Source organism: Corvus hawaiiensis, chromosome 20 (assembly GCF_020740725.1).
Source record: "Corvus hawaiiensis isolate bCorHaw1 chromosome 20, bCorHaw1.pri.cur, whole genome shotgun sequence".
NCBI classification, from domain to species: domain Eukaryota; kingdom Metazoa; phylum Chordata; class Aves; order Passeriformes; family Corvidae; genus Corvus; species Corvus hawaiiensis.
The window spans coordinates 3,818,978-3,835,567 of record NC_063232.1 but is presented as its reverse complement, the minus strand read 5'-3'; the positions used below and the strand labels follow the sequence as shown (position 1 = coordinate 3,835,567).

Genomic DNA, 16,590 nt, shown 5'->3' with positions numbered 1-16,590 from the left:
AGGTGCCCTGGGTCTGGGCAGGGCTGCCCGGAGGGTGACGGGGTCTGGGCAATTGTGTGGGTGCCCGGTGGCACCTTGGCTCCAGCCGCTCTGGGAAAGCGTCGTCCCCGGGGCACGGGGCTGGGGGGGCTCTGGGCACCCTGTGCCGGGCTCACCCTGCCCTCGCTGCGCGTGGGTGACCGTGGGGACACCACAGCTGGGGACAGGGACACCAGATCAGTGTCATACTGCGTCCCTACATAGGACCTGCAAAGCAGAAAGGGTGCTGGTGCAGCGTGAGTTACATCCTCTCCATCCTTGGGAGCAGGGATGCTGTGAGGGGCAGGAGGGAAGGCTAAAAAAACCCTCTGATGCCTGGAAAAGATGGATGTTTTCCACCCCTTCTGTATTATGCTTCAGTTCCAAATTTGCCAGGGGTTTCCCTGGCAGTGAGTGCCATCTACGGGGCACACCCAGCACCTTCTGCCTCCCTGAGAGGTGCCCGAAGAGCCTTCTGCCAGCCGGGACCTGCTGCTCAGCCCTGCCTGGAGCCTCATCCCGTCCTGCAGCCTCCAGACAGAATTAGGACCCGCGTTTTGTGAATGTGGATCTGAGAGCAGTGGGGTGACCCTGCTCGGGGGGGTCTCAGGGGGTTTTGCCTCCCTTCCATTCCTGCTTCTGTGACCATCTGTTTCCATCTGGCTCACTTTGGCTGACCAGCAAAGCTGGTGTGGGAAAAACATGGAGAGGAAAATTTGGGAGGAGGGAGGGTTCCTGCCTGAATTAGGGTGTCGCTTAAACCTTCTTTCAGTGCTGGTGTTGCTGGGCTCTCACTCCCCGTGTGATGGCTGCTGACAGGGCAGAGCAGGGCCATGCACTGCTCCAGGGAGAGCCACCCAGAGTAGGGATGCTGTAGGGAGAAGCAGGATTCCTTCAGTGGATGTGGCTGCAGGCCTTCTTCTCGTGGGGGGAACATATGTCAGAGGCTGAAGCCAGGACCAGCACTTTAAAGAGGCTCCTTTGCCAAGCAAAGAGCTCTCTCTCCTGGCTGCCACCAGTTTTCCTCTGCTCCCATCCCAGCTCTCTTGTCCCACCAGGGGTTAAGGAAGGCGGAGGAGATTCCAGTCCAGAACAGCAGAAGGTTGGGATGGTTGTTCCAGCACGTGCCCCCTGGCAGGGAGAGAACTCAGACCGCCCCTGGTATGTTGATAGCACTGGGGTGGGAGCAGCGGGGCTGGAGGAGCTCTGCAGAGCTCAGCACTGCGGGAATCACACAGTGCAATTTGTCCTGTCCAAAAATCTGCCAGCTGTGGTGTGTGTGGCTGTAAATCCCTGCCTGATTCCTGCAGCAATTCCAGTTTGCTGAGCCTTGGGCAAGATGAAGCCCTCACAGCTGGTCCAAGCTCTCTAAGCCAGAGGGAAGGGACAAAAGGGACCTTTCCAGTAAAATTCCCCCTTTCTCCCCTCCGCAGGAGTTGGCCGGGAGCGCGCTGTTGGCCTGTCCCAACAGAGCCACTTCACTGGGATCAGAAGGAAACGGCAATCGGATGGGTGGGCTTTATGAAAGCTGACATCTGTCTCCCCTCCCGGCCTCGCAAATCTGCCAGGCACAAACGTCTGTACCAATGAGCTTAGCGTCAAAAGTCCCAGGGCAGTAACCTTTGCCTGCTCCTGTTCCCCTCCTTCACCGGCGGGAGCCAGAGCCACCCGCCAGCCAGGGGCTTTAGCGTGATCCCCACGGCCCATCTGTCCATCCCACACATATTAACAGCCAGTGCCCTGCTGCTGGGTTTGGAAGTCGTGTTTTCTCGCAGAGCAAGCAAGAGAGAATAATTGACAGCGGCGATCAGCAGCAGTGAGCCCTCGCGACGAGAAACACAGAGCCGGGACTTCCAGAGGACTTCCCACCTCCTGCAGTTTTCCCGCGGAGGGGAGACCCGCAGCAGGGTCCTGTACAGCGTGTCGGGGGCTCACTGAGCTCGCCAGCATCGCAGCTGAGCTCTACATCCTGCAGCGCTTCTCTCCCTCACCCAACAGTCCCTTCCCGCTCCCCCCATTTGTCCCACGGATCCGTCACCTTCCCGTCACCGTGCTGCCACCCCAGCCCTGCAGGTCAGTGGATGGGGAGGCACTGCTGGTGTCCCCAGCCCTGGCAATAGCCCAGCTGCCAGGGGACGGCCCCGGCCAGCGGTTCTTGCAGGCTGCCCGTGAATCGCTGCTGGCCGGCGCCGCGGAGCGGGATCGCGCTGGAGCAACAGGCGGGGCTGGGCACGGAGCGAGTCTCCTTCGGGCTCTCGTAGTGATGGAGCTGCCTCTGAGGGGAAAACCCAGCGCACAGAGGGGACGGAGGGCACCGTGTACCTGCAGAACCGGGCTCCCAGGGCAGCTGTGGGCGGCTGCCCTTCACCCCCGGCTCCTGCGCAGGGACCCCGGCCTGGGCGCGGCACTCTGAGTGGGCACAGGGCCAGCAGCATCCGGCGCCGTGCAGGGACAGCGACAGAGCCGTGATCCTGTGGATGGCTCGCCGGAGGGTTGCGATTTTAGAAAGCCTTTTGCCACCGAGGTCGTGCTTGAGGGCCAGCCGCAGGGCGTTGAAGGCTTGGTTGTAGTCCAGAATCCTCTTACGCTCTCTGACGTTGGCAGCCATTCTCCTGGCCTTGGAGCGCACCGGCCTGCTCCTCTTCCTCACCTTCATCCCTTCCGTGTCCCCCGGGCTGGCGTCTGCTTCCCTGCCCTGGGAGACCCACAAACCCTGCCTGTAGCAGGCCTGGGGCGCGTCCCCCGCTTCCAAGTCCTCCTCCGAGCTGTCGGGCTCTGGCCCCGTGCCTTTCCCCGTGGCTGCTCCGGGCATGGCAGCGGCGAGGGGGAGCGGGAGAGGAGCTGCTGCGATCCTGCCTCCTGGGAGGTGTGGGTGACACTCCTCCAGGGACAGGCAGCCGCCTCTAAAAACCTTCAGCAGGGCTCGTCACGTGGCTGCCCCGACCCTCCTCACCTGCCGCAGGTGAGGCACAGGGAGAGCCCTGCCTGATCCCTGCTCTGAGCGTGAGGGACCAGTGCTGGGGGGTGCCCAGAGCTCGTGGTGGGATGCTTGCAGGCCCCCGGGGGAAGCACCTCCACCAAGCACACGTTTCAGTGGTTGCTTTAGTGTCTGCTAAGAATTTGGGCACTGCAGGAGTTCCCCTGTGCTGCTCTGCCCTCTCCTCTGCTGGGCAGGCTGGTGGCTCAGCCTGGGACAGGTCATTCCTGGGTTTTATATGGTGCCATGAGGCAGAGCCCTATGGGGCATCACCACCCTGGCTCTCCCTTCCCCCTGCTCATGGGTCCTGCAGCGCCTCTGTTATTTCTCAGCTAAGGGAAACTGAGGCACAGAATTATGCCATTGCTGAGAAAAGCAGCAAGTCTTGTGCTTGGGTACAGAAGACACAGTTACTCCTGTCCCAGTGAGCTGGGAGCACCCGTGGGCACAGGGGTGGGTGGGTGCCTGAGCAGGGGCAGACCCCGGGAGTCGGTGCAGGAATGTGCAGGGCTTGGCACGCCTCTGCCCTGCGGAGCAGGAAGCAGGAATGTGGGGGGGGATTGGGGCGGGTGATAAAAGAGCTAAAGTGCTACCTGCCTCCAGAGCCTTCCTGTCCCTTCCCAGCAGCCTGGGGGCAGAGCTGTCTGGGCTGGCGCTCCCGGGCCTGCCCGGCACTTAACTTGGGGAAGACGATGCTGAAAGCAGCTCCTTGTTTCCTGCATCCCCGAGCTGGTGGGATGAGGGACTTGCCAGGTGCAGCAGGTCCGGAGGCCATGGGCAGGGCCAGGTCCCCAACCTCTGAGCAGTGGGGGACAGCCACGTGTGTTTGCCCATCATCTCATTAGCGAGCAGGTGCTAAATGACTTCCTGTGCGAGGGGTAACGCTTTGAAAAATGGCCCAGGAGTGGGTCTGACAAATTGTTGGGGTGTCTAGTGCAAAAGCAGAGCCCTGGGAGAATGTGACCCCCCTTGATCCATCCCTTCCTATCTGATCATCCCAGCTCATGTTTGATCAATAGCCACAATTAGTGGGGGGTTATTTGTCTATTGCCCTTCTCCTCTCCTGGCTCTTTGAAGCTGCAGCTAATTTAGGTGCCTCTGCTCCAGGAACCCAATAAATCAGGAGCCAGGGCCTCGGGGACATGGGAGAACAAGGCAGCAGGACTTCAAAGGGAGGTGAAGCTTGCAAATATTTTTGAGCACTCACCTGTGCTCACTATGACCCTCTTGTTCTCCCCAGCATCCTTCTCACCTCCCAGTCCTGCTCTGCTGGGAATGGAGCCTCCCCGACCACTGACTTACCCAGCGAGCTCAGCTCGGGAGCCAGGGGATCTTTGGAATGCTTGAATGCCGGCAGATGTCAGACCCACTTAGAGATGTGCCTGTCTAAAACCCAGCTAGGCAGGACAGATCCCTGCCACGGGGATGTTTTTGCTGGTGTTGGAGGTCAGGAGGTGCAGTCCAGAGCAGACACGGAGGTGACTGAGCTGGGCACAAAGCCAGTCCCAGCTGGGTGGGGCCTGGGCAGCGGCAGCAGTCCCAAAGCTGCTCCCATCCCACCCACAGCCCCCAGGAGCTCCTTGGGAAGCATTGCCGGGGTTCTCAGCACCTCAGCTCTGGGCAGCCCTGGCTGCAGGGATCCAGCCCCAGCTCTCGGAAGCGGGCAAGGCCAGACCATAAATCATGGGGCATCTGATGCCACCTGCCACCTGTAATTAGCACATCCCACTGGGCCACCCCCACCTCGTCCTGGGCGCTTCCGACCTAGGTGCCCATTACAGGTTGGGAGGTCAGCAGGAACGCCCACCCAGGCCCTGCTCCCCCGGTCCCTGCTGATTTATCACCGTGTGCTGGAGAGATTTATGGGCTGAGATGGGGAACCAGAAACGTGTTGTGAGGCTCTGCTGGGCCTGACAGATGATGAAAGAGCCGTAATTATCTGTCGCCACACATATATCAGGCCATTCATGGCACTCCCCAGCCTCCAAGATGGGGTTTGGCCCTCAGGGACTCCCCACCTCCCAGCCTGTGTCACTCTGGACTGGAGCACTGCTGAGTGCTGGGTACCTGCCCTTGCTGGACAGCATTGCCACAGCTCTCAGGGGTCCCATAGCCCAAAGCTGTGTTTTGGGTGTGTAACACTGCTGCTGAGCCTCAGCCTTGGACTGGCTGCCACATCCATCTAGCACCCCCAAGCTGCCGATGCTTCCAGGTGAGAGCCGCTGGAGCCATCTGGGAGCACGGCCCTCACTGGAGGTGGAACCGTGATGGAGTGAAGAGGCAGATGACACAGCCTGGGGGGCTGCCCAGCGCCTGGCAGTGTCGCAGCACCACCCATCTTCCTTGGGAAGGCATGGATGTGCCAGAGCAAAGCAAGGAAGCCTGCGGCAGGGAAGGATGAGAGCCGGGAACTGGCATGCGGGGAGATGCCCATTCCTGGCGACGAAGGGAAGGAGGAGGCGGCTGTTGCGACACTGCCGGGGCCCCGCGGGTAAATAAATAGGGCGCTTTGTTCCTGCTGGGGCACGACCAGGTGGCACGAGGGACACGGGGTGGTGAGTCATCCATCCCCAGGCAGCCATCCCGCAGGGCACGGGAGGAGGCAGGGAAGGGCACTGGGAGGCCGTGCTGCCTGCAGGCGCCTGCGGGCGAGGAGGTCCCGTGCTCCAGCACCTTGCACAACACAAGGGAACAGCCCTGCTCAGGGCACAGGTCGGAAAAGCCACATCCTGTGGAGTGAGAGTGAGCCATGGGCACATGCTTAAACACGGCACGTGTGGCAGGGAGTGGGCAAAAGGCTTACCTGGGCCTTCACAGAACCGCAAACTCGTCCCGGTTGGAAAAGCCCTCTAACAGAATCCCAGTGTTAACCCAGCACTGCCTTGTTACCACTAAACCACCGAGTGCCACATCCACACGTTTTTTAACATTTCCATCACTTTCCTGGGTAGCCAGTTCCAATATCTGACCACCCTTTCACTGAAAACATTTTTCCTAAAATTCAGTTTAAGCTTTGAGGCCATTTCCTCTTATCCTGGCCCTTGTTCCTTGGGAGCAGAGACAAACCCCCCACCGGGTTACACGGTCCTTTCAGGGACTTGTAGGCCTTCATTTCCCACCACAGGAGCCTGTGCCTGCTGCTCCATCTGCCAGGAATGGCTCACCCATCCTGAGACCAACAGGGCTGGCAGAGTTTCATAGGCCAGAGGATGAGGATGGGACAGACAGAGCTCCGCAGTGAAGGCCAGGGCACATGGCAGCTGGGGAAGGCACAGGAGCCACCCCATGGCACAGGAGCCTTCAAGGCACCGTTGTTCCTGGCTCGGGGATCTCCCGCAGCGCGCGGAATGGATTCTGGCATGAGTTACCATGTTTTTACTTCCCCGAGCTGCCAGCACCAGGCGCTCCCTCGCCGCATCCCCCGGCCCACAGCTCCTCGGGGAGACCCGGAGAGGGGCGGTGGGACCGAAGGTCTGAGCTGCAGGAGCGCAGCACCCGCCCCCCGCTGGTGCCCCCATCTCATCCCATCCCACATCTGCCGGCGCCCCCGGCAGCTCCCTCCGCCGGTCCCCGCCCGCTCCCGCCGCGGGCCGCAACCGGGGCCGAGCCGGGGGGCGGTGGCAGCGCTGCCCCCGCCCCGGCGGGGCCGTGCCGTGCCGTGCCGAGCCGAGGCGGGGCGGGCCGGGGGCGGGTACCGACGTCAGGCCCCGCGGCGGCGGCGGGGGGCGGAAGGCGGCGGTGCCGGTGCCGGGGGGTGGGGGGAAGCCCGGCTTTGGGGCGGGGGATGGCGGCGGGCGAGGCGGCCCGGGCGGACTTCGCGCGGCACTGGCAGGAGCAGTTCCCGGGGGAGCCGGCGCCCCGCATGGAGCTGGGCTCGGTGCGGGCCATGGAGCGGGAGCTGGAGCGCTGCCGTCGCCACCTGCGCCGCCTGCAGCGGGCGCTGGCCGAGGAGCGCTTCAAGGTGGGCTACCTGGAGGCGGCGCTGGCCCGGGCCCCCCCGCCGCCGCCGCCGCCGCCGCCGCCGCCCGCCGCCCCCCGCCCCGCCGGCAGCTCCCCGGAGGGCGGCAGCGCCGGCAGCTCCGACGCGGAGGACGCTTCCTCGGCAGGTGGGTGAGGGGGAGCCGTCCCCACCCCGCGCCCCAGGGGACGAGGGTGTCCCCAGCCCCTGCGCCGTCCCCGCCGCACGGTCAAGGGCGAATGTGCCGCCGCACGGCCGAGGGCATCCCCAGCCCTGGCTCTGCCTGTCCTGCGCTGCCGTGCCGTGCCCGTGGCGCGCCGTGCCCACGGCCCCGTGCCGTGCCACGGGTAAAGGCAATCCCGAGCCCCTGTGCCATCCCTGCTACACAGTTGGTGCAGCCCCTGCTGTGACTCGGCAGGGAACCCCCAGGTGTCCCCGTCACGCAGCCAGGAGCACCCCATGTTGTCACATAGTAAAGGATGCCCCAACTCCTTTTGCCATCCCCGTCAAGCAGCTAATGCCGTACCAGCCCTTGTGCTGTCTCTGTGCCACCACTAAAGTCACCCCAAGCCCCTGTCTGCTCCCTGTCCCGCTCCCAAGGACATCCCATGCCAAGGCCCTATCCTTGAGTGTGCGAGGAGGGAGGGTGGCTGGCTCTTGGTGATGTGCCAGTGCCCACGAGCCACCTCTGGGGCTGGGACGCTGCAGAGGAGTCACTTCCTCCCGGCGTGACCTGGCTCATGGGAACACCTCTGCTCAGGTGACACCCTGTGACCTCCTGTGGGGAAGTCAGAAGCATGCCGGGGTGGTGACATGTCCCGGGGCGTTTTTCTAGGTGGATTGAGGACAATGTTATTTCACAAGTGCCTGGCTGTGCGGTGGCACTGAAGGCACAGCCAGCTAGCGCTGTCAGCCGTCACACTGTCCTACTTCCAGCGGCCTGGAAGTTGTTATTGCATCAGCATTAAACCCGGCTCAAACAGTCCTGGCAGCTAGGGAATGTCACTTTTAATGCTGCTAATTCTGCAACTGACTTGAGTTAATTTTGTTCTTGTTCGATTGTTTGGGGGTGATGGTTTTCCCCCAAGGCTGTATCGTGCTGGTTTAAGATTGCCTGGAGAGCAAGTACTCTGATGTCAAATTATGCTTAATATATAGTTCATTTATATTTATTGCATTAGTCTGCAGTGCTGGAGGAAGTTTCCACTTCACCTTTCTGGGCTGCCTGGAGGTGAAATGTCCGAACTACGTGGCTGCTCTCAGTGTTGTCACCGTGCTGTGCTGGGCTGCACGTGTGAGTGTTTGTCCCGCTCCCCAGTTGACTGTGGGAGCCTGTGCCCAGCCCTGCAGCCAGGACCAAGGACATTGGGAATGCTGCCTTCAAAGGCCTGCTCCAAGCCCCTCTCCAGCTCCCATCACAAGCACGGGCTGTGGTTCTTGGAGAGCTGCTCCGTGGCTGAAGTGGCTCGAGTGCATCAGAGCGACCAAGCACAAATCCTTCTGATTTACACTCGGACCTGTGTTTTGTTTATATCTGGATTATGCTCCTGGATGTTTCCAAACCCAGGATGGTGCAAGGCTGCTCTCAGGCTGGTGAGTGTTGTTAAAGGGGCTTCCCTGAGGCACAGCATAAACCCCTGAGGGTCCTGGCTTTGTAATGTGGAGAGGTCCAGCCCTGCACCACCCTTTGAGACCTTTGCAGCTGGTGGGGGTAAGTCTTTTGGCAAGACTTTGAAGTCCAAGTTTGCATCTGCTGTGGTTAAATGTGGCCTCTTCCTCCTCCTCCTTTTTCTCCTCCCCTAAATGGATCTTCCTCAGGGTCAGCAGCTCCAGCACTCATCAGAGGAGGAAGCGTCCCCTCTGCCTGTCTCCTTGCCCTGTGACATGGCTGGGCTCTGCCCTCCCCAGCCTTGCCCCGAGCCTGTCCTGAGCCTTTCCCAGGCATCAGCATTTTCTTTGTTGGGCGTTATAAGGGCCCCTGTGTGCACTGACTGCGCTGACATTTAAGAGCAGAGTTTGAGAGTGCAGTAAGAGGTGTGCGGTCATTGCCTGGATCCCCCTTTCAAGGACAGTTGGTTAACCTGGTGCTCCTGTTGTTTTCTTCTCACTTCTCTATGTTTCAGATGTAATTGAAAATTCCTGATTGTGGTGCTATTTGCTTTTCCTGCCAGCACTCTGGCGGTGTGTGACCTGGTTAGTACTGCTCTGCCTGGGTCCCTCAGAATTTTAATGTGAATTTTGGAGCTTAGTGGTGCTGTGGCTGTGGCTGAGCGCAGCCAGTCCCCAGCTGTATCAGCCTGTGGAAGCACCCTCTGGACAGTAAGTGAAGGAGTGTTGAATATCATCTTTATGGGAATTACCAGGGAAATACAGTGTTTTCCTTTAAGTAGCTTGCGATTAATCTGATTTAAAGCGAGGAAATCTGCAAGATGCCCCTGTCTGCGGCTATCGCATGAGAGCGGCGCGTGTGACAGCCAGATACACGATCCTGGCATCTGAGATAATGCCTGTGCCAGCTCACCCGGGACCAACAAAATCTGAGCGTCAGCGAGCAGATGGCTAAAAACAAAGCGTGGAAAGGACTGAAATTCCCCTCATCTTGGCCGTCACCTGTCCCTGTGGTTAAACACGCAGCTGGCCTCGCAGCTGAGTATGCGCGGTGCCGGGCTGTGCCGGGGCTGGGTGCTGCTTCCATCTCCTCCCGTTTGCCACGGAAGGGATGAAGGGCTGTGGGTTGGTGCCAGCCAGGAGAGGGTGAGCTGAGCAGGAGATGGTGCTGGTGGCCGAGAGGAGGACGCGGTGATGCTCGGCGGAGATGCTTTGTGCCCGGCAGCCAGGTAGTGCGGAGGTGGAGCCAACTCGGTGCTGGGTTTCCTCGCTTTGTCCTTGGGAAGTGGAGAAAGAAGCTGGCTTTGCCATGGAGCTGAAGCTCCTCTGGAAGGCTGTGGGGTTTGGGAGTGCCTGACCTGCCCTGTGCAGCACCCTACACCCCAGAAATGTGAGCTGTGGGGTGGGGAGCGCTGGCATAGCTGGAATAGTCTGTGGTGGCGTGGGCTGGTGGATCTGGTTACGGCAGGATGCTGCGGCTGTGAGATGTGCTGTAAGTGAATTCCAAGCCCTCTGTTTAGCCGGAATTACAGTTTCTCTCAAGGAAAGATTCTGGAGTCACGTGGGCTCTTCTCCTCGCTCCGCTGCACTGCCTTCCCTGGTACCTTGGGAAATGGGAAGGGAGCTGCCGGCAGCAGTGGGGTCCTGCCATGGAGGGCGGCGAGCACGGAAAGGCAGCAGTGTCAGGGTGTGCAGCAGAGCGCTGAGATGGGGAAGGGGCCCTGGGGCATCTGGAGTTCCTGGGGCATTGGCCACCTCATCCCTGCATGCCCAGGTGGGGGCTGGATTGGCATGGGTGCCATGCTGCGGGCTCCTGACATGATTTGGGTAAAGGCAAATTGCTACTCCATCCCTGCTTTCAGCTTGTGCTGCTGCTGCTGCAAAAATGGCACCTCTGTCTGTCCCAGAAAAACTCCCTGCAGCTATGGAGGTGATGGGGCAGCTCTGTCTGCTGTCTCAAGCCGTGTTTAAACCCTGCTGGTTCCTCGTCCCTTTCTTGGGATATTCCCTAAAACCTCAGCAGAAGGAGAATGGAAAATAGTGAGCAAAGTCCAGAGTTTGTCCTGGTACATCTCTTTCCACCTGTGGTAGATCACGATGGGCAGGAGGTAAAAATTGGTGATTTCACAGCCCCAGGAAGGTGAAATGTTACATGGTCTGTGCATCCATGTCCCCTCCTTTAGTGTGAGGATGGGATCTTGGTGCCGAAGCAGGGAGGTGCAGTGGGGGCAGTTGTGTCTCCCCAAGAGCCCCTCTACCACCTCTGTGTCCTCATATTTCGTTTTTAAATTTTTACTTGGTCGTATTTCCCTATTGTTAGAAAGTGCTTGTTTGGCTCTGAAGAGGCTGGAAGTTCCTCCTCTGGCCAGGGCAGGCCAGGCAGAGTGTCAGTGTTTAATTTTAACTGCTCAGGCGAGGACAAAACCGCAGCGTGTGTGTGTGCGTGCGCCTGCTGGGGACCTTTGAACTGTCTCCATCTGCTCTGGGGCCCGACAGCATTTGGGGAGGTGATGTCTCTCCACAAACCCCCCGATGGCATTGTGACAGCAGCCCCTGAGTGACGAGAGGCTGCTTCCTTGGAGAGTGGTGCTGCCTGAGATGGGGACTCCAGGGTTAACTCTGGGACAGGTTGTCACTGAAGAAGATCATAAATAAATGCGAAGTTTATGACGCTGAAAAGCCTTTGAGTAGAAGAGTTGATGTTTAAAGCTTTAGGTGAGAGCAGTAAGTGCTGCTTGTTGGAGTTTGCCCTGTGATTTGGCTTGTAAAGGAGCTGCAAGAGCAAAGGGGAAACCTGTGACCAGCTCTGCCTGCAGGCACCACCATGGCAGCAGCTGCATCTCCTGGGTGGGGGAACAGCCCTTCCAAAGGGCTGGATGGGTGCACAGAGGGCTGGGGATGTCTATCTGTCTCACTGGGCAGGGGCACTCCCCTGGCACGGCAGCAGTGCCTGCTCTCGTTGGCACAGACATGCCAACATCCCTCCTGGAGGAGGTGGGTCTGGATGCAGCATCCCTGTGCACCCCTGTGTTCTGTCAGCTGGGCACGGTCCCACTGGCTGGGTTTTGGCCCCCAGAGTTTGGGGCAGAGCCGATGCTGAGCTCCCCCAGCTCAGCAGCGTTCAGGGCTGGGTGGTGGTGCTGGGCTGCACCTTCCCTGCGGAAGGGAAGGAGGGGATGGAGTTTGCCTTTCGGTGCCAGCAGTGCCACGGGCTGTGCCCACCATGGGGGCGAGCACTTCAGCACGGAGGTGGCCCCCAGGCTGGTTGTGGGTGATCAGTAGCCTCAGGTAGAAGCAACGGGCAGCAGCAGGGCAGGCAAGAAACCCTCATTAGGTGTCTGGATAGAGCCAGAAGTGCCCTGCGGGGCCTGAATTCATTTGCATTGTAAGTCTATTGAAATCGGGTTGGGGTTTGTTTTCTTTCTATTTCCCTGGAAAGACACTTCTGTGCAGAGGGGCTCTTTGTTCCTCGGGTTCCTCCTCCCCTCCTGCCCAGCCGTGCTGCCAGTTGGGATCCCAGTGGATGGCTCTGCTCTGTCTTCTGCTGGATGCTGTCTGCTGTGGCCAACCCTGCAGCAGTGATCGCAGGGAGAAGCTTTCCCCTGTGCTGGCAGGGAATTCATATTCCCTTTGGTTAGAGAGGAGAGCCTGGGTTAGCCAGGGCAGCTCACCAAGTGTCCCTCCACCCCAGAAAAGTGGCACCTATGCCCCCTTGGTTCATGGCATTGCTGGGGGTTTCCTCCCACTGAGGTCACCTGGAGCAGGGGCCGGGAGCCAGCCCGAGGGAACACGCAGAACTCACCCCATCCCCAAGAGACATCTTTGAGTAGGCTTGGCTTTCCCACCCGAAATTACTTTATCAGTGTTTGCTAAGCAGGATAATTGGCATGTGTAGATCAGTAGCAGCAGCACTTCTTGGCTCCCTTGGCTGCAGCCGGAGCGGAGCCTGGCCAGCCTAAGCAGAATCCCAGAGGACTCCTGCAGATCTGCCTCCAGATAAGTCCCAGCTGTAAAGTTCAGGGATTGTTTGAAGATCTGGCAGATAGGGAGAGCTTTGTGCTGGGACGGGGCTTTCTGCCATGGAGGGGTTTTGTTCCGTGGGCGGTTTTTGTTCGGAGGCTTCGAACCAACACCTCCTCCTCCTACTCTGCAGCTCCTGTGCTGGGAAGCAAACCTGGCCCAGCCTCAGCACCAGGGCTGGGGGGAGAGGAGCAGCTGGGGGCTGTGGCAGATACAGGCACGGCTGCCTCCCTCTCAGAAGAGAACCACGATGCAATAGCTGGCCCAGGCCTTCAGCTGAAGTTAAAAGCTTTTTCTGACCAGCCACCACCTTTCATTCCTTCTCCATCTGGTATTTAGAGAGGCCGGGGGCAGTGCTGCTGTGGTTGGGTCTCTGCCCTCCTCCCCACACTTGCTGGGCTCTGGCATCCTGCCTGGCACAGCAGGATGCTCCAAGTGACCGCCCTGTGCTCCAGGCACCTCTCAGCTGTGCCCCAGCGAGTGCAGCTTGGGGCCGATGCAGCACAGACCTCAGGGTTTCAATTCCACAGGGAAGTGATACTGGAAGTTTAGTGCTGGACTGAGGAGCAGCATGTTTAGGACACCCAGCAGGAAGGACCTTCCGTGGTCCTTGGCAGGGAGGCTGGAAACATTTTCATTTATTCCTCTCCTCCCTCTCTGCCACCTCTGGCAAGGGGAGAGCTGCTGCTCTGCACCAGCAAGGGAGAGCCTGGACCTCCTGAGAGCCCTGGAGGAGGCTGGGGAAGGCACTGGAGGAGCTGGGGAAGCCAGGCTCTCCTCTGGCATCTCCCACCTCAGCCCCAGACTCTGCAGCCCTGGTTGTGTTCCTGCCACAGCTCCAGGACACAGAGGCTTCCCCTCTGCCAAACCAAAGCACTCTGGCTACTCTTTTAGTCCTTAGCTTCTTTAGCCACTTGCATAATGCTCCCCAACCTCACTCTCCCAATTCCTCTCTCCCTGTGGGAAAACACCCCCAGTGTTGGGAGGTGCAGGTGGCTCTGGAGCTGCTCTCTGGTTGCTGCCAGCCCTGGGTGCCCACCACCAGCCCTGGGTGCCCAGCACCAGCCCTGGGTGCCCAACACCAGCCCCTGCCCAGCGCTGGGCGAGCACTGGGGCTCCTGCAGCTCCTGTGGCTGCGACTGGAGGACTCTTGCACAAGAGCCCAGAAATAGCGATGCGTGGGCTGGCGGGCAGGGGCTGGGCAGATGCCAGGCAGACAGCCAGACACCAGGCAGGCTGTGCAGGGCTGGCTGGTGGTGGGGAGGAACCATGGAGCTCAGCTCTCGGTTCTTGCCGCAGGGACGCTCCCAGCTGGAGCTGGGGGTGGTTGGCGGGGGTTGAGAACATGGTTGGCAGCATCTCCTCACACAGGACTGGTCTCTGTCACCGAGGGCTGATGGGTGCCAGGGTGTGGGTGGGTGCTCCCCCCAGCCATGGGGAGAGGAGGAAGGTTCAGCTGCTCGGCAGGTTTTGAGGTTTTGTTGTTGTTGTTTTAGCAAAGGTGAAAAGAACACGAAAACCAAACTAAAAATACAGCCCAGCGGTTTGGTGGGGCTGTTTGGTGTGGGCTGTGCATGGGCCTCTGTCTGGGTTGGTTGTGCAGCACAAGGTGGTCCTGATTTGGCCTTCCCAGGACACTCACCCAGCTGTGGGGCACTTGTCCGCCTGGTCCTCCTGGCCATGGCACTGCCAGGACCTGCTGTGTGGTGCCAGGCTGGGGGTGACCAGCCTGGGGAGGGCTCCAGGGGGTCTGGCAGCTCACGCAAGTGCTCAGCTCATGCCCTGTGTTGGATAAAGAGGCAGATGTGCAGGGGGGGGCATGGTGGCATGGAGAAGCTGGTGCCGTGGGTGGGAGTGGCCAGGAAGTGTATCCGGCTGGGGGAAGCATGTGGAAAAAGCCCCTGCCTGTATGCAGGGAGCTGTGCATGGAAAACCAGCTGCCTGCTGCCCCCGTGGCTCTGCAGCCGCGGCGCCGAGGGGGAGCAGCTGCATCTTGTGCTGGTGCTGGTGCTGGTGCTGCAGCAGGGCTCCCCAAGGCATGAACGGAGTGTGGTTTCCTGCCATGATCAAGGCTGATGCTCTCAGCTAAACCTCTGTCACCTTCCTGGCAGGGCCTCGGGCTCTGAGGGGCTGGGGGGTGCAGGGTTTGCTGTGGAGTATGGAGGAAACTCTCCATCAGAACCTTTAAGGGACAAAGCGAGGACGTGCTCAGCTTGAGCCAAAGCAGGAGTGAATGGGGGAGTTGGTGCGGGATGGACAGCAGCAAAGACATTGTGGCCACCCGTGGGCTGGGCTGGCGCTGCCTGTGCCGATGTCTTGGGGACAAGGGGAGTGTTGGCTCCCCGAAGCAGCTGGGAGCAGGGCAGGGGGAGGGTGGGCAATGGCAGCTGTAGGGCTGCACCCTGTGCCCCTGGCTCAGCACGGGTGACTCACAGCCCGTGGGTGCAGGGAGCTCTGGGTGTCCTTGCCACACCGGGGCTGGATACAGCCCCCAGGCAGGCAGGGCTGAGCCGGGGGCAGCGGTGGCTCCTCATCCTGGATGCCAAGTGCCAACGGCTCCCTGTGCTCCAGCCATGCTGAACCACAGCTTTGGCATTGCTGGGCTCCTCCAAAATGCTGCGTCCGAGCCTCTCATGGACATCCCTGGGAGCGGGAATCAGGTGGTGGCAGTGCCCCGGCAGGGTCCCCTCAGGTCTCCCACCCGTGTCCTGGCACTTCACGCTCCAATGGCTCTACCTTCCCCGTGTGCCCGCTAGAGCATTATCCCTCCTGCCCGGCTCCCATCTGGCCCCGGTGCCCGGTCCAGGCCCTTCCCCGCACCCTGGCCCCGTGGGCAGGATGCGGCCGGGGGCGCTGGCAGGGAATGCTGCCCGCACTGCCCGGACGGGGCAGCGGTGCCGGCACAGGCTGAACCAGGGCAGTCTCTGCACTTGAACGCTTGGCTGGCGCCCTGACATATTGGGGTTGATGACTCTGGCACTTCGTATTTCCTTTGGCTACATGCAGCTGGGGAGGGCGGTTTAACCCCTGCCTGCCCGCGTCCCGCTCTGCCAGCCCCAGTTGTGTGGGGCAGGGCTGCTCCCGGCTCCTGGAGGCCCTGGTTCCCAAATCCAGGGTGAGCAGGGCCGGGAAGAGCCTGTGTCCTTCAGCCGCAGCGGCTTGAGGGGCTGCAGAGGTTTTGCTGTGGAGTGGGCACAGCATCCCCAGGTCACAGCAAGGAGATAAGACTGTGGTGGAAGAGGTGATGGGGCCTTTCCCGCCGCTCTCCTTGGGGTGGCCTGGGGGGGCAGCCGCACATGCTGCTGTGCCACCACCATCGCCTCCTTCTCCTCCTCCTCCTCCTCGCCGGTCCCCAGACCCCTGCGGAGGGTCGGCGTGGCTGCGTGCGGGGGGACGCTGAGCTCGGCTCCCCCCGGCGAGGCAGGGGCGGGAGGCGGGACGCGCTGCCATTGCCAGGCGGCACCTCCTTCCCTGGGCACCCTTGGCAGAAGCGCGGCCGTGCGCCCGGGCAGGCGGCTGTGTCCGGCTCTGCCATCCAGCCCCCGCCTGGGCCCGCGGCCCCCGCCTCCCGCCCGCGCCCGCCGCCTTTGTTGTGAGATGAGAGCGGGCTGAGCGCCGGCACAGCCCTCCGAGCATGGAGCCGCTGAGCCACCGCGGCCTGCCTCGCCTCTCCTGGATCGACACCCTCTACAGCAGTACGTGCCCTGGGCTGGCGGGCGGGCGAGAGGGACGAGGGGCCGGGTCCCCCCTACCTGTTGTGTAACGCTGCGTCGCGCTGGGCAGGGATGCTGCGCCGGGGAGCCTGGGCTGGGGGTCCAGGCGGAGCCGAGCCCGGGCAGGGGGCTGGCGATGCTGGCAGGGGGTTGTGCTCCTCTCTGTGGGCATCCCGCATGCCCCGCTGGCAGGACGGCGCCGGCCGGAATCGGTCCGGCATCCCCCAGGCTCTGGGGACCCGCTGCATGAGCAGGATGGGTGACGGTGGCGGTGGCCCCAGCGCGGCAGGGCTCGC

General features: G+C 61.1%; 2 protein-coding genes across 3 annotated transcripts in view; one reads left to right on the top strand and one right to left on the bottom strand.

Annotated features, from left to right (window-relative positions):
• Positions 1-1,893: 1,893 nt before the first annotated feature.
• BHLHA9 (basic helix-loop-helix family member a9) lies at positions 1,894-2,830 on the bottom strand. The gene has a single exon (XM_048324687.1). It carries the CDS (start codon positions 2,828-2,830, stop codon positions 2,093-2,095), a length of 738 nt encoding a protein of 245 aa, XP_048180644.1. The 3' UTR covers positions 1,894-2,092.
• Positions 2,831-7,038: 4,208 nt separating this feature from the next.
• ABR (ABR activator of RhoGEF and GTPase) overlaps positions 7,039-16,590 on the top strand; it is a 38,147-nt gene continuing 28,595 nt past the window's right edge. The window contains exon 1 of one of the 2 annotated variants that reach the window (XM_048324537.1): positions 7,039-7,101. Coding sequence is in view for 1 of the 2 variants with exons in the window: in XM_048324538.1 (XP_048180495.1) it covers positions 16,216-16,276 (61 nt within the window). In the remaining variant the exon portion in view is untranslated. Of the gene's footprint in view, positions 7,102-16,062; positions 16,277-16,590 lie in introns of those variants that run through there. The other variant, XM_048324538.1, reaches the window with a different exon arrangement.

Bases quoted from the DNA above. Each gene is read 5' to 3' on its own strand.
- BHLHA9 (XM_048324687.1), bottom strand. From the start codon at position 2,830: ATGCCCGGAGCAGCCACGGGGAAAGGCACGGGGCCAGAGCCCGACAGC.